We start from the raw sequence: 23,835 nt of genomic DNA on the forward strand, positions 1-23,835 counted from the left end.
CACTGCAAGCTCCACCTCCCGGGTTCACGCCATTCTCCTGCCTCAGCCTCCCCAGTAGCTGGGACTACAGGCGCCGCCACCTCACCCGGCTAGATTTTTGTATTTTTTTAGTAGAGACGGGGTTTCACCGTGTTAGCCAGGATGGTCTCGATCTCCTGACCTCGTGATCCGCCCGTCTCGGCCTCCCAAAGTGCTGGGATTACAGGCTTGAGCCACCGCGCCCGGCCGAGATCTGATGGTTTTATAAGGGGCTTTCCCCCCCCTTCACACTGCACATCTCTTGATGCCTCCATGTGAAGAAGGGCATGTTTGCTTCTTCTTCTGCCATAATTGTAAGTTTCCTGAGGCCTCCCCAGCCATGCTGAACTGTACGTAAATTAAACCTCTTGCCTTTATAAACCCAGTCTTGGATATGTCTTTATTAGCAGCGTGAGAACAGACTAATACATTCTTGTTACAGCTGCTTACTCTAAGCTGTTCCCTGAAAAAATGGCAAATGCTATATTTCATGGCACTTGCAGACTCAGCCACATTGACAAATGAGGGCTGCTGTGCCTTAGAATTGTGTACTGTGGATTACATTCATAATCCTTACACTTCAGTTCAAGCAAATGGAGACCCTGAGACTGTGTGCTCACGAAACAGGAGTAAATCACTGGCTTCCACTGTATGGGCTATAGTTTAAACAGAGAAGATTTTACTGGCTTTCTATTTTGCAATACTTCACAAGAGCTTTGCTAGCCAATTAAAGCATCACAGTAGGTGCTGGTCAGTTGGAGTTTGGTGGGGGAGCAAATTTGCTCTGTTATAGGATAAAGAATTTATCTCAGGAATTAGGCTGCATATAATTATGGACAGTGCTAGGGGAGCCAAGGTCCAAGAGGAAAGACAGACATGGTGACTAACCAGTCAACCTGAGACATCAGCTGTTAAAGTGGGACCCTGATGGGGAGCCCCTGGAAAGGTCCTTGGGAGCTCTTTCTTCTGTGCGGCTACCACATCCATGGGGTGGCAGCCAAGCATCTGGCAGCGAACCTGGGGCTGCTGTGGCCCCCTGGGCAGCTCTTAGGGAGGAGAATGAGGATGAGGGACCCTAGTTGACACCTCCATGTTCTTCTGTCATCCACTGTGTAAAGACCTTCAGAAACAGTTGTCCTGCTTCACTGGTACTTTCCAGGTCACACACAGGTAGATATCTCTTTAGCCATTTCTAATTCAGAGCCATGCAGTGTTGGGATTTTGGGAACAACCCTCAACTTGACCAAGTTGATAAAGAACAACCAAGCACCTATGCAGTTACTCTAAATTGCAGATTATTATTCTAAATGCCCTTAACCATCATCTGCCAAAAACATAGTCTAAATACTCATGATTAATTTCCCAAATCTGCAAATGAAGACATTAGAGTCACATTTTATAGTTTTCAGAGTCAATCATTGTGTCCAAAAGCCTTAAAATAATTCATTATCAAAACCCAAAGATTTCTCAAGGTAACAAGAACACTCTTACTTCAACTAAATAGGCAGCAGTTCAGATTAAGTTGCTGCTATTTTCCTTATCTTGAACATTTGCTCAGTGCTAGTTTATTCAATAGACAAGTTACAGAATGGGGAAAAGCTGATAGTACCTGGGGAAGGATGAAAGCTGAATTTGAAACCTAGACCATTGCAGGTGACAGAAGTACCTGTGCACACCTGGGAAGACCTGCGTATGTCCTCCTGTCTTCTCCATCTCTTCTCTTTCAGCCTCTTTTTACCAAGAATCAATAAAATGCCTTTTCATCATTCCTTGCCTTTCCATTTTTCCTTCCTTCCTTTTCCCATCAAGCATTGAGATATTGGTGTGCACAAAGTGTGCACATTAGGGTCATGAAATGACCCCTTGAACTGTTGGCTGTAGCAGCATGGTACGTTTCTGAAAAGCTGGGTTGTTGAAGGAGAGTGGTTGCATGGAGGTGTTGGTGGAAGTGTACCCAGTATGAGAAAGTGGCTCTGTCTCGGGGATTGCAGAAGTGACAGCTGGATATGGCAGTTGCCATGGGTTGGGAATTAGTTACATGAAACAAATCATTGATGGGGAACTTAACTAAATATATTAAGGATAGTGGGAGCCATGTTTCTCACTGTCAGAGCAAAGATCGACAAAGCAGAGGCTAGAAAGAATCCTGAGCTGTTAAACTAAAGTTGAAAGTACCAGAATGAACACATGGGTTTTAAAAATACAGATACACAAGAAGATATGGAAATAGTTGTAAAGGCATAGGCATGTGTATGGAAATATATGTCAAGGCTTCCGTCAAATAAGAGGACCCAGAAGCAACGTCACTCCAGTAACAGTGCCACTCCACACACCCAGCTCTGAATACCAGGGTGCACAAAAAGAAAACAGGAGCCCAAAGAGTAGAAAGGCTTGGAGTAGAGAAAGTAGAAGACAGGCCTAAAAACCTTACTGTGTCAGAAAGTAGGACAATGCTCAGTGAATGACAAGGACATTTCCCAGGAGCCAGTGTGGAGGGGCCCTCACAACTCAGGGGCAATTTCAGCATCAAAATTGTAGTTTCAAATACAGTCTGTCTAGTAAAAGAGACGTTCATGCATCCACACAGATATTACTTAGCTAAGAAATTGATTTACTGGAGGTAAGGGGAAGTGCTTACTTGCAGCTGAATACCAATTCATATTTAGGGGCACCAATAGCCACCACTAGGCAGCCATCATGACAGTTGATACAGGCAGGTGTCATTAATGTCTGCTAAGGTTGGTGAGTGGAAGCTTGATAAGGAAGAGGACATTGATGCAATTTTGGAATATATCCTTACAAAAGTTCAAATCACATACAAAGTAAACATGGTGACCCAGCAGACAAAGCTGGTACACACCAACTCAACCAGGTAATCACGGTGGGATGGGTTGGGGACGTGTGCCTCCCAGTGTGTTGAACTGAGAGCAGCATAGCACCACGTTTGTATATGTGTTGCATGAATTCATGAGCCAGGTTCAGGGTCATCCTCCATAATGAAAGACAGTACTCATTCAGATTGTCAAGGGCATGAAAGACAAAGAAAGACTGAGGAATTGTCCCAGAATGAAGGAGACTGGTGAGACACAAAACAACCGAATGCAACGCATGCTTCCCAGTGGAAACCCAGGCACAAACAGTACAAGATGTTGTGAGTACGTGTGGCAAAATGTGAATGGAGTCTGCACATTGGACGGTAGTGTTGTCTCAATGTTGGTTTCCTGTTTGGGAAGATTGTGTGGTGGTTGATATGGTTTGGATATTTGTCCCCACCCAAATCTCATGTTGAATTGTAATCCCCAATGCTGGCGGTGGAGCCTGGTGGGAGGTGTTTGGGTCACGGGGGTGGATCTCTCCATGGCTTGGTGCTGTCTTTGTGATAGCAAGTTCTCAGGAGATCTGGTCATTTAAAAGTGTGTGCCGGCTGGGCGAGGTGGCTCACTCCTGTAATCCCAGCACTTTGGGAGGCCAAGGTGGGCAGATCACGAGGTCAGAAGACTGAGACTCGTCTCTACTGAAAATACAAAAATATAAAAAATTAGCTGGGCGTGTTAGCACGCACCTGTAGTCCCAGCTAGTCAGGAGGCTGCGGCAGGAGAATCGCTTAAACCCGGGAGGCGGAGGTTGCAGTGAGCCGAGATTCCACCACTGCACTCCAGCCTGGGTGACACAACAAGACTCCGTCTCAAAAAAATAAATAAATAAACGTTAAAAAAGTGTGTGTCACCTCCCCACTCCCCCACAACACTCCGTCTCTCTTGCTCCTGCTCTGACCATGTGATGTGCCTGTTTCCCCTTTTACCTTCTGCCACCATTGAAAACTTTCTGAGGACTCCCTAGACACCAGGCAAATGCCAGCACCGTGGTTCCTGTAAAGCCTTCAGAGCCGTGAGCCAGTTAAACCTCTTCTCTTTACAAATTATTCAATCTCAGGTATTCCTTTATAGCAAGACAAGAAAGGCCTAATACAGTGGTAATTTATTAGAGGGTCCTTATTTGGGGTAAATACAGTAGTTCCCCCTTATCTGCCATTTCACTTTCCAAGGTTTCAGTTTCTTATAGTCAACTGTGATCTGAAAATAAGTGAGCACAGCACAATAAGGTATTTTGGGAGAAAGAAAGAGAGATCACATTTACATAAATTGTATCATGATATAATGTTATAATTACTATAATTTATTGTTGATCTCTTGGCTGTGCCTAATTTATATATATATTTATTTTTATATAAATATGTGTGTGTGTGTGTGTGTGTGTGTGTGTGTGTGTATATATATGTATATAGGATGGAGTCTCACTCTGTCTCCCAGTCTGGAGTGCAGTGGCACGATCTTGGCTCACTGCAAGCTCCGCCCCCCGGGTTCCCGCCATTCTCCTGCCTCAGCCTCCCGAGTAGCTGGGACTACAGGTGCCCGCCACCACGCCCGGCTAATTTTTTTGTATTTTTAGTAGAGACGGGGTTTCACTATGTTAGCCAGGATGGTCTCAATCTCCTGACCTCGTGATTTGCCCACCTTGGCCTCCCAAAGTGCTAGGATTACAGGCGTGAGCCACCGCACCCGGCCAGAGAGCAGATTTTTAAGTGTCCTTCCCATGAAAAGAAGATGAGTATGTGAGATTATGTCTGTGTTGACTCACTTGATTTCACCATTCCATAATGTATTTCTCTATCTAATGTATAATTATATGTATATCTAATATATGCCTAGTTACATAATAAATATCTATAGTTTTTATTTGTAAATTCAAGAATAACAATAACAGTAGCAACAAGAGATGCTGGTGAGGATATGGAGAAAAGGAAACCCTTGTACACTCTTGGTAAATGTAGATTAGTGCAGCCACTGTGGAGAACAGTATGGACTTCCTCAAAAAACTAAAAACAGAACTACCATATGACCCAGCAGTCCCACTGCTGAGTGTATACCCAAGAGAAAGGAAATTTGTGTGTCAAGGAGATATTTATACTCCCATGTTTATTTCAGCACTATATAGAAGAGCCAAGATATAGAATCAACCTGTGTCCATCAACAGATAAATGGATAAAGAAAATGTGGTACATAGGCCGGGTGTGGTGGCTCACACCTGTAATCTCAGCTCTTTGGGAGGCTGAGGTGGGTGGGTCACGAGGTCAGGAGATCGAGACCATTCTGGCCAACATGGTGAAACCCCATCTCTACCAAAAATACAAAAATTAACCAGGCGTGGTGGCGGGCACCTGTTGTCCCAGCTACTCAGAAGGCTGAGGCAGGAGAAGGGCTTGAATCCAGGAGGCGGGGGTTGCAGTGGGCCGAGATCATGCCACTGCACTCCAGCCTGGCGACAGGGCAAGAATCCATCTCAAAAAAAAAAAGAAAGAAAGAAAAAGAAAAGAAAAAAGAAAATGTGGTGCATATGCACAATGGAATGTTATTCAGCCATGAAAAAATAATGAATCTTGTCCTTTGCAGCAACATGGATAGAATTGGAGGTGATTATGTCAAATGAAATAAGCCATGCACGGAAAAACAACTATAACATGTCCTCATTCATATGTGGGAGCTAAAATAATGGATCTCATAAAAATAGAGTAGATTGGTGGTTACCAGAGGCCAGGGAGGAAAGGAGAAGGAGGGGATGATGGAAAAAAATGTAACACTATTACATTCTATAGAGCTAGTATTCATGAAACAGCTTTTGGGAAATGCTGTGCTAGAGAATGCTCATTGACTTTGATTCTGATTGAAATGAGTAAGTCAGTCACCATGTGGATGCTGGTTAGGGCCTTGGGGATGGATATATCTCCAAGTAGAAGTAGAGTGAGAAGAAAAATAAATGAAGAACTGAGTTTGGTGGACTCATTCACATTTAAGTAGGACATAGAGAAGAGTCTGGTGGCTACAACCCAATTCAGAATGTCTTAGTGGGACTTCCCAGCAACGTGAGTTTTCATGGATATTCATAGGTAGGTAGAGAATTAGAGAGTGTACGAAAACCAAGGGAACGGAGATTTGAGAGGAGAAGGGGTTGGTCTTGCCTGTCAAATGCAGCATGGAGGTGGAACGTGATGAGAATTGGAATGGGTCACTTGGGCCTTGCAGTTGGGAGAGCAGGGGCAGCCCCTGAGAGGGCATTTTCTGAGCAGTGGTGGGTTGAGGAGGCCTGTTGTATTAGTTGGACGATGGGCGAGGGGAGCCCATGATGTAGTGAGTGTTGCCTCCAAAGACAAAGTGAGAAAGTAAAAAGCCTGAGCTTGCTGCCAGGCTCTGTCCCTAACTGTGTATTTGAACCAGCCATTCAAAACTCATTGGCTGGCGCGGTGGCTCCCGCCTGTAATCCCCGCGCTTTGGGAGGCCGAGGTGGGCGGATCACGAGGTCAGGAGATGGAGGCCATCCTGGCTAACACGGTGAAACCCCGTCTCTACTAAAAATACAAAAAAATACAAAAAAAAAAAATCAGCCAGGCGTGGCTGCGGCGCCTGTGGTCCCGGCTACTCGGGGGGCTGAGGCAGGAGAATGGCGGGAACCCGGGAGGCGGAGCTTGCGGTGAGCCAAGATGGCGCCGCTCACTCCAGCCTGGGCCACAGAGAGAGACTCCGTCTCAAAAAAATAAATAAATAAAAACTCACTGGTTTCCACAATCTGTAAGATGAGGAAATGGACTAGACTATTTCTAATTCTCATCCAGCTCCATAATTTCAATGACTGACTTAGTGAATGGATGGGTAGTTGAACAATTAGATGAGAGAATGAAATGAGATGTTACCGACTTCCAAATTATTGAAGGCTTATTAAAAACTAAATGTATGGAGAAGGTATGTGTATAATTATATATGTTAGTATAGCTTCCAAATTATTGATTCATTTCAAAGAGAAACAGAGACCAAGGAACATTCTGTAGCCCAGCACTTCTCAAAAGCTTCTCTTGCGCACTAGCTCTGTAGCATGTAAGAGTCTCAGAAGAAACTTGTAAGAAATGGTTTCCGGGTCAAATACATCTAATTGTTTTACTACAGAACTCCTCAAGTCTTTTAGTATAATAGTATGCATTGTGAGTTTCTTACATTTACTGGACCAATGACTGTTTCTTTTTTCTCTTTTGTCTTGTTTTGTTTTGTTTTGATGGACAGCATTTCTGAGGACTGGCATTCTCATGAATGTAGTTTAGTAAGCACCAAAGAAGGAAACATTATTGATAAGAGAGTCTCCAAATGACATATCGGTCAGACTATGACCTGTTTATTGTGCATACTTTTCAAAAGTATCATTGTTTCTGCAATGACAGTATTATGAATGCACTGCTTTGTTAACTCAGCAAGCCAAGAGTAGTAGTTAATAGTTTAGCACCTCTGTGGCTGAATGATTCCATTCTAAGTAGGGATCGCAGCCCAATTCTGGATTCAGTAGCTAAATTCTATCACAGCGGGTGGAGTGATTGCTTTAGCAAACTACATTCATTTATTCCCTTAATATATGTATGTTATAAAATGTCTCTTTTGGGACCAAGAAGCACAAAGCTGAGACTGTTGCCTCAAAGTGACTGTTTGCAAATTGGGGCTTAATGCAATCCACAGGTGGGAAAGGAATAAGACTCCGGCTTTCCTGCTCTGTCTGTTGTGGTGTAAGAAGCAGCTGAGGCCACAGCTGGAGTTCTTGTTACTTTAATTTAAGAAGTCTTTTTCTCTCGACTCTATTTGGATGGTGCTTTTCATAAAATGACACAGTCAATTTGTTTTCCATGAAAGAGCTATAATAATCGATTGCCAAAAATCCACCTGAGTAGTACCAGCCTACTACTACTTCTGACCTCAGCCCCACACCAAAACAGCCCCCCAAGCCTCGCCTTTGTTCTTACTGGTCTCTTTTCTTGATCCTCATTTTTTCTCATTCCTTGATCCCCATTTTTTCTCATTCTAATGATATTAATTCTAGTTTACTCTTTTCAATCAGGTTAGGTAGACTTTAAAAGTATACCATGAATCTCTGCATTTTCCTACGATGAATTCCTTCGTCAGATTTCATTACTATAGTATAAATGTAGTTTGGTTGAAGCTCTCTTAAGTGGATTTTCTTACTCTTTCTCCAACTGAAAGGAATTTGCTATATTTTAAAACCTTTAACACACGCATTTTTTTAAATGGGGTAAGAGTTTAGAGGCCATTTGTAAAAATGAAGCTGTCACAGGACAGTCCCTCTTCCAGATCATTTTTTAAGTTGATGTGTAATAATTGTACATATTTTGGGGTACATGTGATATTTGATACATTCATGCAATATAAAGTGATCAAATCAGGGTAATTGGAGTATCCATCACCTCAAACATTTACCATTTCTTTGTGCTGGGAATATTTTAAATCTTCTCTTCTAGCTATTTTGAAATATACAGTAAACATTAATAATACAGTCATCCTACTGTGCTGTTGAACACTAGAACTTATTCCCTTTATATAACTCAATTTTTATTCTCATTAACCAACTACTCCTTGCTCCCCCTCCCTGTCATCCGTTTCAGCCTTTGGTAACCACCTCTCTGTGTTCTCTGCCTCTATGAGATCCACTTTTTTAGCTCAGACATATAAATGAGAACATTGTCTTTGTGTGTCTGACTTATTTCACTTAAAACAGTGACCTCTGGTTTCTTCCATGTTTCTGCAAATTACAGGATTTCATTCCTATTTTATGGCTGAATAATATTCCATTGTATATATATGGCACATATTCTTGATCCATTTATCTGTTGATGAACACTCAAGTTGATTCCGTATCTTGGCTATTGTGAATAGTGCCACAGTAAACATGGAAGTGCAGATATCTCTTAGATATACTAATTTCCTTTCTTTTGAGTCTATACCTAGCAGTGGGATTGCTGGATGATTTAGTAGTTCTATTTTTAAGTTTTCGAGGAACCTCTATACTGTTTTCTGTTGTGGCTACTCTTATACATTTCCACCAACAGTATACAGGGGTTCCCCTTTCTCCACATCCTTGTCAGCACTTTTTTTTTTTGTCTTTTTGATAATAACCATTCTAACTAGGGTGAGAGGATACCTCGTTGTGGTTTTGATTTGCATTTCCTTGACGATGAGTGATGTTGAGCATTTTTTTTTACATAAGCTGTTGGCCATTTGTACATCTTCTTTTGAGGAATGTCTGTTTGAATCATTTGCCTGTTTTTATTTGGTTATTTATTTTTAGTATTAGATTGTTTGAGCTTCTTATATATTCTAATTCTTAATTCCTTTCAGCTGGATAGTTTGCAAATATTTTCTCCAATTATCTAGGTTGTCTTTCCACTCTGTTGATTATTTCCTTTGCTGGGCAGAAACTCTTTAGCTTGATATAATCCCATTTGTCTACTTTTGCCTTTGTTGCCTGTGCTTTTGAGGTCTTACCCAAAAAAAAATCTTTGCCCAGACTAATGTTCTGAAGTATTTCCGCAGTGTTTTTTTCTAGTAGTTTCATAGTTTTCTTCTAGTGGTTTTCATGTGTTTTTCTAGTAGTTTCATAGTTTTGGGCTAGACCACTTTTTAAAGCAAATCTGATTAGATTGAGGATTGATTCCTAGGAGATCCTAGATTAGAAGACTCTTTAATTAAGGTTTAATTTTTATGTATATTATAGTAACAAATACATGGAAACATTCTATTTATAACAGTTGTTGACTGGTTAAATAAATACTGTCTGTCCATTAGTGTGATGATATATAAAAATAAATCATCAATGAGTTGTAAAAATGTTAGTGACATGTTAAATGAATAAATCAGCTTGCAAACAGTAGGTAAATAATGAACTTAGTTTTGTTAACTATAAATGTGCACATCCACGTATAGAAGGAAGATTGGAAAGGAAGGCCATGTGGATACATACGTGGGAAAGCGGTTGAAAGCATTAAAGTGAACGTAAGGAGAATGGAGTATAATTGTATTTTCTATGTCGCTTTTGGGAAGTTGGATTGCCTTTTGAAGACTTAGTCTTTTCACATGTAAAAGGAGGATAATAATGCCTAACTCAATATGATGGTTGATTGGATTAATTAATAATGTGTCTAAAGCTCTTAGCACAAAGTAACTGCTCAGTAAATGGTAGGTGTTATTGATAACTTTTATTTTCAAAAATGTTAACAGTAGCTAATTCTAGATGCCAAGGTTCTTGCTATTTATTATTTTAAAATGTTTCCACCCAAATATATAATATATAATGTAAATGAATACAGTGTGTAATCACTTAAAGTGCATATGATTATATGTACACGTATGTGTATGTATTTACATGGTATATTGCTCTATCTTTTGCTTTCCTTCCCTAAGGAAGTTATATCTCTGATAAACATTTTTTCAAGGCTTAACCCTCCTTTGAAGTTCTATGCTTAATTTTTCCATGAATCATCTCATCTTCCCCAGAAGTTTTAATGATGGTACAGACTCTTGACGCCTCTACCTGTATCTTCCGTATTTTAAATTCATTTTGTAAACCTAAGTCTGTATAACTTTTTCTTCATATCACCTAGTCATTTCTTTAGGTTTTTCTTGTTACAGCTTTTTTATATTATATGAGTGAGCAGAGAACATGCCAGGAATCGCTCTTCATGTGGCTTTTAATAATAGTAATAGGTACTGTGGTTACAGCGCTACACATCGCTATAGCACTGCAAGCCCAGTCGCTCAGTGTTGCAAAGGCACACAGGTCAGGCGTCTAGCACTGGATGAGGGACATGGCTGGCCTGTGTCGTGTGCTGAATGGTGTGAGAAGTCTACCAGTGGCTATTAAGCTCTGGTGTCTTGCAGCAGAGTGAGCTTAGCCAGAACACATTTCAGCTGAGGTGATGTGTGCTGGCCAACTATGCTGGCAACTCAATATACTGCCTCTCATTCCCATATTCATTACCCCTGGACGCCTCCCAAAATCACAGATGGTGTTTGTATTACCTTCCCAGACAGATCTCTCCTCCTTTTCCAGTTGAAGCCCTTTCTACTCTTCACTTCACCTTCTGGCCTTTGCTGCCTGCTATATTATTAAATATAGTTGTTTCAGGATCTCAGTTATAACAAGAATGCCCTATATGTGTGAAAATTATCTAAATGTCAATTGATGCTGCTCTTCTCAAAATGTAGGCTTAGTGAAAATACGTGTTTCATTCTTTACAAAGAACTTTCACGAACATTATTTCCTATATATGTATTTATATTTTCTTCTGAAACCATAGCCTAGTATCTCACGTCACTTGAACAAAATAAGGAAGGCAAATAGTATTACTTCTTCAGCACAGCAGAACAGATGGCTGTGAGAAGCCCCCAGTAGGATGCAGCTACTAAGTTTCAGACCTGGACTTGAACTCAACTCTTCTAAGTTCAGTGTTGCTTCTCTGGGATTAAAAGGAAAAATGTACTGGATCCACCTTTCTTGGAACGATGCAGAAGACAAAATCAACCAAGTACACAAAATAATGAAGAGGTCCTGGATTCCAGGATTACTTTAATATTTTCTCTATTTTCTTGTATCTTTGACTTATATCAAAAGTAAAATATCTTCTAGTTGCTAGTATGTATTTATTTTTAGACTGCTTCAGCTAGATTGCAAACAACTGCATTTGTACTGGACATGTGGTTTACTTAACAAAACATAGTCCATTAGGATGTTTTAGGAGTGAGAATTGGTTCAAGAGTTCTTTATAATATTTCTGAAACTCCAGGGAACACTGGAATCTTCCTGAATGTATAGATTTTGTGAGACACTGAAGTCAATAAAAAGCTTTCTTGTATCTTCTAGGGAGAAACTGAGCATCTTTTATTTTAAATCATTAAGAAGACCAAAACATCCTATAAGGTAGTTTAACCATAGAAATATAAGAACTAAATTTTCTCCCCTCCCCTTTTTTCTCCTTTGTAGCTTAAAGGGAGCTGATGCTGGCAATGGGATCAGAGTGTTTGTACCTGACATCGGGATGTTCATTGCTAGTCTGACCATCTGGCTTCTCTGTAGAAACATTGTTCAGAAACCTGTGACAGACGAAGCAGCACAGAGTAACCTGGAGTTTGAAAATGAAGAATTGGTAAATGCAACTCCATGTCTCTTCCTTCTTTGATTTCTGAGGACCTTGACCCTTAATGAGTTGAAGAACTATGATAACAACAGCTGAGCCTGTAGAGCACGTTATGATTCACAGTGCCTGACATAAACGTTTACTGTCACATTGCCTGACACCCTCGTGCAGTCCCAGTGGGCAGACACTCTGGTCCACACCGTAGCAAGAAGAAGACAGGCTCAGGGCTGTTCGTAGGTGAGGGCCAGGCTTTGACCCACCACCCCCAACTATCACGTGATGTTATCTCGGAGGCTCGCCGTGCAAGGTCATACATAGTGTTATGGTTCAATTGGTCTGGGTACCTTAGTTATTGCAGAATATTTAAAAAAGTAACATCTGGTAGTTTTAGGGGAAAAAATGAATTCCTCTTTGCAGGGCAGCTTTCCAGTCTGTGCATCTTGTCCTGCTCAGTCGAGTGGTGTTAACTTGGCGTGCTTTGATCAAGTTGTTTTAAAGCACTCCAAGGGGGAAAAACATACATATTTGGAAAAGTGTGAGAATTTTAGAAAGGTAAAAATAATGAATGAAATGTATGTTTGCTGGCTGGTTGAAACGTTTCAGGAGTAACTGCTGAATTGGAGGCTTGTCCTATTTTCGTCCTTGGGTATGAGAGCTGTCAGACGGCTCTCACACTGCCCGCTGACCAGCCTCAGGACACTGTTAATGTTCTAATAACTGTACTTTGTTAGGTGAGGTTAGGTGACATCAATTTAAAAAGTAATTGATTTATTAGTGGAAAGATAACATTTATAAAGGAAAAAGTGACTAAAAATATTTGATTTGGACATTTGATGCAAAACACTTGCAAGTACTAAATGTTTTCAGTCATAAGCTTTGGCAAGATATTAAACTTGTAAAACTGAAGTTAATTGAAGTTACTTATATTAAGAATATTAACCACTAAGGCATTGAGGGAGGAAAATTCTCACTTATGGAAAATGATTTATGTGGTTCACAAGAAAGCAGACAATTGCCTTGTATGCTTATTTAAAAAACAATAAAGGGGGGATATAATTCAATAAACCTATGTAAACTGGAAATGATATTGTCTAGCCAGGCGTGGTGGCTCAGACCTGTAATGCCAGCACCTTGGGAGGCCCAGGTGGGCAGAACTCCTGAGGTCAGGAGTTCGAGACCAGCCTGGCTAACATGGTGAAACCCCGTCTCTACTAAAAATACAAAGATTAGCTGAGCATGATGGTGTGTGCCTGTAATTCTAGCTACTCAGGAAGCTGAGGCAGGAGAATCACTTGAATTCAGGAGGTGGAGGTTGCAGTGAGCCGAGAAAGCTGAGATCGCACCACTGCACTCCAGTCTGGGTGACAGAGCGAGACTCTGTCTTTAAAAATGTATATATTGTCTACAATTCTTATGAGTAAAAGATATGCAATCACCTTGCTTGTCAATATTCTGCTATTTTTAAGGCAAATGTTAAAATGATGCTTGGTGTAACAGTAATTATAGTAAAGTCAAAGTCGCCACTAGCCGCTTACATCTTACTTTTAAGACTCGATACCGTAAGGCATGCATTAGCGTCCTAAAAATGGAAGGGTGCTTTTTCTTCTTGTTGATATTACAATTGTAAGACAGAGGATTTAAATTTTGTCTGTTTTTTACATTAACAGTTTTAAAATGACTTTATTTAAATAATCTTTACCAAAATTTGCCTAGGTTTGGGGAAAGTAAACCAGTAACTCAGATTCTTCAGTTTGGGTATTTCTTATTTTTATTATTTATAAAGGCAAGTTTTTGTTTGTTTGTTTTTCTTTTCTTTTTTTAACTTAAGCTCTGGGATACATGTGCAGAAAGTACAGGTTTGTTACATAGATATACATGTGCCATGGTGGTTTGCTGGAACCAACAACCAGTCGTCCAGATTTCAAGCCCTGCATGCATTATTATTCTCATAAATAGTAGCTATAGAAGGAGGGAAAAGGATAATTATTGAAAATTGTGTGGACTTAGCAGTCAGACATAGAGGCCACCTAGTATATGATGCTGAGACAATTGTTTATTCTCTTTCTTCTTCTACAAAAGAGAGACACTAATACTATATCACCTAGTAGTTGTGAATGCTAAATAAAATTTCTAAAAAAAAGCACCTGCCACAGTGCCTGCTCATTTTGCTTGCTTAGATAAATTGCTATTTGCTCTGCTCATTTTGTCCTTCTCCAATCTGAGAGGTAGTAGAGCAATTTCAAATTCCAATGTTCCTCTTAGAATTATTGACACTTAAATGGGAAGATATTTTGACGCCAACCCACTCAGTAAAAGAATCTCTTCTGTGCCATTCATAACAGATAGCCATGAATGGTTTCTTTTAAGAAGAAACAGCTTCTTATAAAAAGAACTTATGTGACCAAGGACAAATGCTGTTTGCCATAGGACTCAGAAAGCCTACACTGATCAACAAAAAGCATGGCTGTGAGGTGCCATACATCTGATGAAGAAAAGAACACAATGCGGTCACATGGGTTAATTCTAAAGTCACATTTTCTTCCTGATTTCAGTTTTCAGTGATAGATTTAGGATACTTCACTTCCATTTGAAATTTGCTTGAATACGTAAGCCTTATGTATTATTAATCACATTATTTAAAGATAACAATAAGATAGATACTCTAAACATTGTTTATTAGGGACATTGAAAATGCTAAATGTCATAATAACGGCATTATTTTCCTTCTCAGTTACATTCGTTTGGGGCTATTTTAGATCATTGATTTTATTCTCTTGTCACGTTCCAGCCCATTAGGTAGCCCAGGAGGAACAGCGGGGTGGGTGAATCTTCTGAGGTTAATTCACACGAAAAATTGCTTCCATGTGACAATCTGGACTTGAATCTGAAAGGAATAAAAGTACCTGGCCAAAATCAGCAGGGGATTTATTTTATTCTTGACACCACAACATATTTCCTGCTGCTTATAAATCTTGTAGTTTGCACTCTGGAATGTTTGGTTTTTAAGGATACTGAAAGAACAGTGTTTGCTGGCATTATTTCTTCTTTCATTTATCTCAATGGAGAAATGGCAGGATTAATCCACTGGTGCCTGTAAGAATTCCTTTTCCAAAGCAGTCTTGTTTTAAAGTAGCAACTAATCCCTGGGGAAGACTCTTGGGTCTTCTGTAATCTTTAGTGATTTTATAAGGCTCAAGTTTGGTGTTTTGAAGGTGTTCACAAATCCAAGGATTCCCCATGAAACTCCCAGTGGAAGTGGAGATGGCAGTGCCCTGGGAGCCTGTGCCTTGCTCCTGCATTTTACCGAGAGCTGACTTCAGCAAGGAAACCCTTCTGAAATGTCATCAAAGGTTATTTCTCAACTGACACATTTGTGGTCTTGTCCATTTGTTCATTTTAATTCAGAAGCAGATCTACAAATGAATCATAACTGGGAGAAAGGTTCCTGATCTGAAATCTTAAATAAGAAGAGTTGTATTATGAAGATTAAATTGAGTAGAAAAGAGTTATTTACATAATCAAACAATATGTCATTTCATCAAACTGACTTTATCTTATATAATCCTATGCTTACAACTTCTTCTAGCTATTACATGAGGTTTGAGGCCTTATTTTTTAAATAGTATTTTAATGTATTATTAAGCCAAATTTCTGATAAATCAAATGCTTATTCAAATAGGAACTGCAGTCGTGACTTAGCCTGTGTAAAGAGGCATCTTCTTAATAGACTGACAAGTTAAATATGAAGGATAAAAATAATATTTCATTATAAGTCATCCCCATCTGCTAAAAATTCAGGGATGCAACATTAAGTCCTGCTAATGTTATTTGGAAATTTATTCTGAACCTGAAAGATTTTGCACCCTGCTTTCTAATTCCTAGTGTGCATTAGCCTGTCACAGCATCTGCATTCTAGCACATGACATGACCAAATGGGCTGTGCTTCAAGTCTCCACTCTGAGATTCAAGTTGCTGTTTTTTTTAAAGAGCAAGAGACAAAGAAGGAGAGAAATCAATCATTTTATTGTCTTCTAATTACGCTTTCAACATCTGCTCAGTTCTAGCCTGAGATTTAGTGCAGTCTCCAGCTTTAAATTTTCTGGATCCTGTTTCTTCAAGCACACAGACATGACCATTTGAAACATGGAACCATTCAGAATGGTAAGAAGCTGAACGGCTGCCCAGTTGCCTTGCAGACTTTGCATTTCATGACTTAGTGTGAATGAAAAGCCTTCTTTGTGGTTGTCCTAAAGGCTGTCACTGCCCCTCTTAGTGGTAAAGTGGGTGACTCCCTTTGCTGGTCCTTAAGGTCACTTTCAGAAACTGGGCAAAACTTCCTGTCATACATACCTCAAAATGCCGGGCACTTGGTCTGTCTTCTTGGGGTAAAACACATTCACAATTTGGACAAAGCTTTTAATCCTAGTAGTTTTAGATGCCATTAATTTAAACAGAAGAGATGACTTTTTATTGGAGGAAGTCATGGATCTGTTTTTTGTCTTCTGGAAAGTTTTGGTATTTATCACAGGCTAGTTAACTTTGAGTCCATGACTGACTTTATTCCCCCAGAGTCTTCCAGCCACATCCCTGGTCACCAGGTGAGAGCATGAATGCCCACTCATCCTGTCCTCTTATACCAGCACACCTGTGGAGCAGGCCCTTGGGACAGTCAGTGAGAGCCACCTTCATTGTGTAGAAAGGCGGCCAGACGTGGTGGCTCACACCTAAAATTCCAGCACTTTGGGAGGCCAAGGTGGGCAGATCACGAGGGCAGGATATCGAGACCATCCTGGTTGACATAGTGAAACCCTCTCTTCTGTCTCTACTAAAAATACAAAAAATTAGCCAGGTGTGGTGACATGCACCTTTGGTCTCACCTACTCAGGAGGCTGAGGCAGGAGAATCACGTGAACCTGGGAAGCAGAGGCTGCAGTGAGCCGAGGTCACACCACTGCACTCCATCCTGGGCGACAGAGTGGGACTCTGTCTCAAAAAAAAAAAAAAGGCAAGGATAATATTATTGACAATATGTTCATTGAGTGGACATTGCCTAGCATGGACTCGAATATACAACTCGTAATAAAAATGATTTAAAGAATTAGCAGAGAGGAAATCAACTAAAGTATCTTTGAACTATTAAAACGAAATGATTCCAGATTAATCTTCATTTTTATTTTGCCCATTTGTTAATTAATTTAGCAACATTTAACAGCACGTACCCCTTCTCTGCCTTTTTCAAAGAATCAAAGCTCCAAAAATGCCTTTCACCTTTAACAATCTTTTTAGATCAATATTTTTACAACTTATTGGAATATGTTGTTCTGTCTTTGCAGCATTTGATAGGTGATTTCATGCATTTGAATTGCAAATAACCACAAATACCCACATGAGAAACTTGTGTGAAGCAATTGCAGAGCCCCTGTGTCCCTTTCTTGGGGGTAGAGTAGGGCTGAGATGAGAGGAACCAGAGTCCCACCCCTCATGCCATCTGTCCCAACTCCAGAGAACCTGTATCACTCAAGGAATCCCATTCACCTCTTTGTACTTATTTCCTCCTTTAAATTGTGAATACCCTTGAAATATAATTTTCACCCACTTTATGTAAATAAGTTCCCCATATTGCTTTGAAAATATTGGTCATATGTCTGGGAGCAGGAGACACAGCTCCTTCCTCTACCTCCACTCCTTCTTCCCACTGACTTCCTCATCAAGGTTAGTAGAAGCTCCATCTACCCAGATGCTCGAGTCAGAAACACTGATGTGACATGGATTTCTTGGGGCCTTTGTCTGTCACCACCAATAAATCTTTTTAATTCTACCTTCAAATTCTGTCTGAAATCAGTCCACTTTTCTCTACTCACTGCAGCCCCTGTCTCTCAGCTAGGCCTGAAAATATGTTCTAACTGGATCTCCCCACTTCCAGCTTCCCTTCTTACCCTATCCAATTGATACTGCACACAGCATCTGGATTATTCTTGTAAAATTAAAATTACATTATGCCACTTCCCTAGATAAAACACTTATTTGGTTTCTCTTTAACCTAGAATAAAATTCAGTCTGTTGACCTTGATGCTCACGCCTCTGCATGGTTTGGCCACATCCTACCTTCATGTCCTCACCCTGTGCTTTTGCCCCACTCCCTCACTGTGCAGTACCCACCCTGGCCTTCTCTCTGTGTCTGGATGAGGTAAGCTGTCTTCCTGCTGGATCTCTTCCAGGCAGTTCATTTTCATGTAGATGTCTTCTCACTCTTGTCCTTCTGGACTCTGCTGTACAGTTTGCTCTTGTGCAGATGCTCTTCTCCCCACTCCTGTCTTTCTGGGGCTCTGCTATGTAGTTCACTCTTGTGCAAATACTCTTCTCGCCACTCTTGTCTTTCTGGGGTTCTGCTCTGCAGTTCACTCTTGCATGGGTGCTCTTCTCCCCACTCTTGTCCTTCTGGGGCTGTGCTGTGTACTTCACTCTTGCACAGATGCTCTTCTCATTCTTGTCCTTCCGAGGTTCTGTTCAGTTTATTCCTGCAGAGATGCTCTTCTCCATCTTGTCTTTCTGGAGCTCTGCTGTGTAGTTTGCTCTTGCATGGATGCTCTTGTCCCCACTCTTGCCCTTCTGGGGTTTTGCCAGGGCACACACTGATATGTAGGCGAACCGCTGTTGATTGACCATTTCTTGGTAGGGCTTCAGAGAAGGATGCTTTTTTTTTAATCTATGGGCATCTTTATTTATTCAGTATATCTTTACCGAGAGTCTGCTATGTACCAGGATAAGCAAAAACTAATATTTAACAGGAAATATTTTTTGTTAATATTTAATCCATTTAATTTAAAGGACAGCTGACAAAAAGGACAGTTTGTCCTTCCCTGTCCTTTATTAAACTTCCATTGCTTTGTAGATGGTGGTTGAAAGCAACATCAATGCACTCACTTTTCCAAATGAAATAGGGATTGCTTAAGCTGATCTTACAAGTTTGGAAAAATAATCTTCCCAAAACAAATCTAGCAGCAGAATGAAATATTTGCTTTATCCATTAAATGCTATCACGTTAGGCTTGCATAAGGTACACAATAGCATTCAAACACATCTATCTTTTTTCTCTCGCTTCTTCCTTTCACAAGGGAACCCTGGGGATGAAATTCGTCTTTTGCAGTGAGTCACAACTCTTGTCTTCTCCTTCCTCTGGCTCTTGTATTCAGATGAACCCATTCTGTTAAAATAAATTGTTAACTTTTAATAATAAACAATGAACAAACAACTGATGACACTTTAGAAAAATGCTCCTTTTGCCTCCCAGATCTTTTGACTCATTATATGTGACTTTGATACACTTCTATAGAAATGTTTTTAAAAGCTTGGTTTTAACCACGAAGAAGAGAAAAAAACGGATTAAGCTGCACGAAAAGCTCTGCTCTGACGTCCAAATCTTGACTGAAACCTAAAGGAGGTTCCAGAGATAATTTACTTCAATCTATTTTCCACATAAGGGAGTCTGCTAGGATATGATTCAAACAAAATATTTTCAGATTATGCCTATTCAGCTGAGCCCCTGTGGAGAATTCATTGATCAGTGGTTGCCAATGTCAGCCAGGGCATGGATTCCGGAGGGGCTGCTTTAGATCACCCCAGAGAGTACTTTAATCATACGGATTCCTGGAATTCATTCCCATAATTTCTGATTTAGTAAGTTTGAGGTTGAGCCTGGTCATCTGCCCTCTTAAAGGTCCTCAGGTGATCCTTAGGATTTATTCCAACCCAGTTGGATTTTTACAGTGCTTGGGAGTACTGAAACATGGATGTTTGGGTCCTACCAAAAGTGATTTATTGTGTTTTCTTTGTCCAAAATTGAGTGGAAATTGTGGCGGATGCTATGGCTTAATGGAACCAGTGCTGCTGTAGAGTGAGAGGGTGTTGTGGGATGAGATGCAGAGATACAAAGGTTTAGATCCCGTCTCATTGTGGGATGAGAGCTTTGTGTTTAGGCCCTTATTCAGGGCCCTAACAGAGAAGAGGCTGGCCTTGTATAAAGTTGATTCCGTAGTACCTAGAGCTTCCTTATGTGAAATGAGAGAGCCTACACTAATACATGTTATCAAATGTTGAAATCAGTAACTTTTATCTATCATGTTTTCCAGTATTCTATTATTTTTATTTTATTTTATTTTATTTTTTGATTTTTTTTTTTTGAGATTGAGTCTCATTCTGTCGCCTAGGCTGGAGTGCAGCAGAATGATCTCAGCTCACTGCAACCTCTGCCTCCTGGGTTCCAGTGATTCTCTTGCCTCAGCCTCCTGAGTAGCTAGGATTACAAGCGTGCGCCACCATGCCCAGCTAATTTTTGTATTTTTAGTAGAGACAAGAGTTTCACCAAGTTGTCCAGGCTGGTCTTGAACTCCTAACCTCAGGTGATCCACCTGCCTCGGCCTCCCAAGGTGCTGGGATTATGGCATGAACCACTGTGCCTGCCCAACTATTTTGAAATATACATTAATAACTACAGTCACCATGCAGTACAATAGATCCCCCAAAATTGTTCTTCATGTCTAAGTGAAATTGTGTACCCTTTGAATCAGCATCTCCCCTTTCCAGGTCCCCAGCCTCCTGCCCCAGCCTCTGGTAACTACTGCTGTACTCTCTACTTCTATCAGTGCAACTTCTTTAGATTCCACATATAAGTGAGATCATGCCATATTTGTCTTTCTGTGCCTGACTTATTTCAATTAGCATATTCTTCTTTAGATTTATGCATGTTGTTGCAAATAACAAGATTTCCTGTTGAAATCATAAACTTTTAAAGAGGCTCGATAAACGACTTAAATGTCTTTAAATAAGTTTTAGATTTTGACATAGTCAATAATCTGTGTAATCATTTATTTGACTTTTTAAACTGTAAAGAGTTTATTTTGTCTTCAGTTTCTAAGATGACTCAGGAACCAGGGAAGTTAAATCTTTATTTACAGCCTTTCCTCCTCGTTAGCGTCAAGGCCAGATTGAAGTTTTGTTTCACTGCAGGGACCGCTTACAGCTCCAGCAAAGGCAAGCAAGACTGCCTGTTAGTAAACAGGCGAGAGTGAGTCCTTTCTCTTTCAGAGGTTCAGTGTTTATACTTCGGCAGACTTGGGGGGAAAAAGCCTGCCTGTTAATAAGCCAGCCTGACATGACTAATGGCAGCTCTGGCCCTCACCTACCAGGACAGTAGGAGCTCACAGAATCTAACCCGTCTCGTTCTTGGCTCTCAGCTTGGCAAATGTGAAAAGTATTTTCAACTGACAGCCCCAGGGATTTCTGTATAAAAATGCTGAAAAACCTAAAGTACGGTGGTAAGTTTATAAAAGTCACAAAGGCCCAGTCCTTCCTAAGACAGGTCAGGGAAATGCATTTGTATAACCTCACAAAGGCATCTTGATCAGAGATTTCTATTTGATTTAATCTACATCCGTAGCAATTCTATAATTGAATAAGAACGCATTTATTATGAAAGTCACAAGTGTGTTTCTGACTGTGACCCAGGCGGCCCTGGCTATGTTTTTTCTTTTGCTTCTTTTTCAAGTGCAATGACTAAAGATTTTGGCCAAAGTTCCTTCCTAGAGGGAGATTTTTAATGGGTTGCTCACCTGTTGTGATGGGGAAAGAAGCAACAGATGCCTGATGAGCAGGTCATTTGTGTGTGGACGATGGTGCGGGTGTCCTGGCAACAGCTCTGGTGGGTGGATTTCTTTGTGGGGAGATGGAGTGAGCTGAATGGCAGAGCTGCCCTGGGCCTTAGGAGCTGGAGAAGGCGTCCGAAGGGGTGGGAACAGCCTGTCCCACAACAAAGAGGCAAAGAGAGCCTGTGGATTCTGGGTTCTGCTAGTCATTTCTTGCAAGGAATGCTGACAGGCAAGGAGGTGGCATAGACCTGGAAAGGCAGAGTGGTCTCAGGGGCAGCAGCACCTGGAGGAGGGCCATCCCTGTATTCCCTCCAGGTAACCTCATCAGGCTACTGACCTTTAAACCATCATATGCTGGCGAATTCCAAAAAGGCCTCTTCAGCTCCCGCCCCTCTCCAACACTCCGGACTTCTATGCTAGCTGTCCGCTGGATACCTCCACGAAGAATGCCTGAATGGGGTCTCCGAACTGAATTTTCAAAACAGAAATGTGGACTCTCAGTCTCCAGTCTGCCTCCCTCCTGTCTGTCCGCCCTAGACAAAAATAGAGGAGCCACCCTGATTATCATCTATCCCTCCTCCCCACTTTAAACTTTCTAGCTGGTCCTACTAATCTGACCTCCAAAACAGACTCCAAAGGCAGGATTTTCACTTTAGCCCCACCTCTCCCTCCCCTGTCCTCCAGCACAGCCATCACCTCCCTGCTGCTTCCTCCCTCTGCGCCATCCCAGGAGCAACTAGAGTTATGTGACAAAGCAAATCATGTGTGCCCTCATTAGATGGAGTGGTTGGAGATCAAAGATTGATTCGAGTAGGTTCAAGAGAAATGAGGTATGGAAGCATTTTTACTGTAAATGGAGTGGTGAGTCTAGCCCACTCTTCTGGAGTGTTTCACCTTAAGAGACAAATGTGGGTTGAAAGGGTGTGTTTCTTTAAGGTAAGACAGCAACGCGCCCTTGCCTGTTAACAGGGGTGATCCAGCAGAAAGAAAGCACATTGTGATGCAGGAGAGAGACCCAGGGTGGCTGGGCTGTTCTCTCCCTGGTGTCCTCAGCAGATGGGATGCAGTCATCGTGGCTGGAGCACATGCAGCTTGTCTTGTTGCAGGAGGAAGGCAGAGTGCGTGCATGGCAGGCCAGCTGCAGTTGGGTGGTCTGATGTACTGGCTGGAGCTGGCAGCTCCTCTCTGGAAGCAGTTGTTCTCTAGGGGAGTGGAAGTGGCCATGGGCCTGGGGACACTTACCCTCTTTCTGCACACACCACCAAGCCTTGGACCAGCTCTTTCCTCCACCTGGAATGCACTTTGCCAGGACTTTCACAGGGCTGGTAACTTTGTGACATTCAGATCTTAGCTTAAATGTCACCTCCTCAGAGAGGCTTTCCTTAACCTCTGAACTGGAAACAGCCACCCAGTTAATCACTTTCACATCACCCTATTCGACCTCCCTGAATAGCATTCATTACTGTGAGATATTTAGCTGGTTAATATTTTACTTGTTTACGTGTTTATTGCTATATCACTTCCTATAGATGCTAGGACACACTAGGCCCTGTATGGATATAGAAAAATCTTATTGGTTGAGCGTGAGATGTTCCTCTTGCTTCAGAAAAGAAATACACAAATACATCATGATGAAATACACTGGAAGTCAAGTTGAAGTGGCCCAGGATTAAATCCCTGTGTGTGTGTGTGTGTAAGTGGCCGGAGGGCTGGCTGGGTGCATCCTGTAGCCTTGGCTCATCAATAGTCAACTCCAGTCACTCACCATGCGTACTCTCCTGGGCACACGCAAGGCCTGAGTCCTGAAGGCCGCTTTACGCTTAACTAGAACTTGGCACTGGCCCTCCGGTCCCTGCCTGCCTTCCGTGAACTTGGTCATAGTAAGAGGTCAGACACCATCAGTGAATATTAAGTAAATATCAGAACTAACTATATCAAAAAAGAACCATCAAAAATGGGAACATGGAGAAGGCAGACCCTACTCTTTAAGTCTCAAATAGATGCCTGAACTGGGCTTAACAATTCTTCTTAGCTTTGTGAGATTAAAGATATGAAGTCTGTCGGCCTAGGGAAAAATGCACAAAGTTTCATGCATCTCAAACAGACTCCTTTTGCCTTAACGTGATGGCTTTATTTATGATTTCTTTTTTCTTT

The 23,835-nt window shown here is 41.2% G+C and overlaps 1 protein-coding gene across 2 annotated transcripts in view; it reads left to right on the forward strand.

The window, feature by feature from the left end:
- PIEZO2 (piezo type mechanosensitive ion channel component 2) overlaps positions 1-23,835 on the forward strand; it is a 460,236-nt gene that overhangs the window by 244,906 nt on the left and 191,495 nt on the right. For both annotated transcript variants that reach the window (XM_023228479.2, XM_026456028.1), the window contains exon 5: positions 11,884-12,046. In XM_023228479.2, coding sequence (XP_023084247.1) covers positions 11,884-12,046 — 163 coding nt within the window. The remainder of the gene's footprint in view (positions 1-11,883; positions 12,047-23,835) is intronic.

This window comes from Piliocolobus tephrosceles, chromosome 18, assembly GCF_002776525.5.
Source record: "Piliocolobus tephrosceles isolate RC106 chromosome 18, ASM277652v3, whole genome shotgun sequence".
Lineage (NCBI taxonomy): Eukaryota > Metazoa > Chordata > Mammalia > Primates > Cercopithecidae > Piliocolobus > Piliocolobus tephrosceles.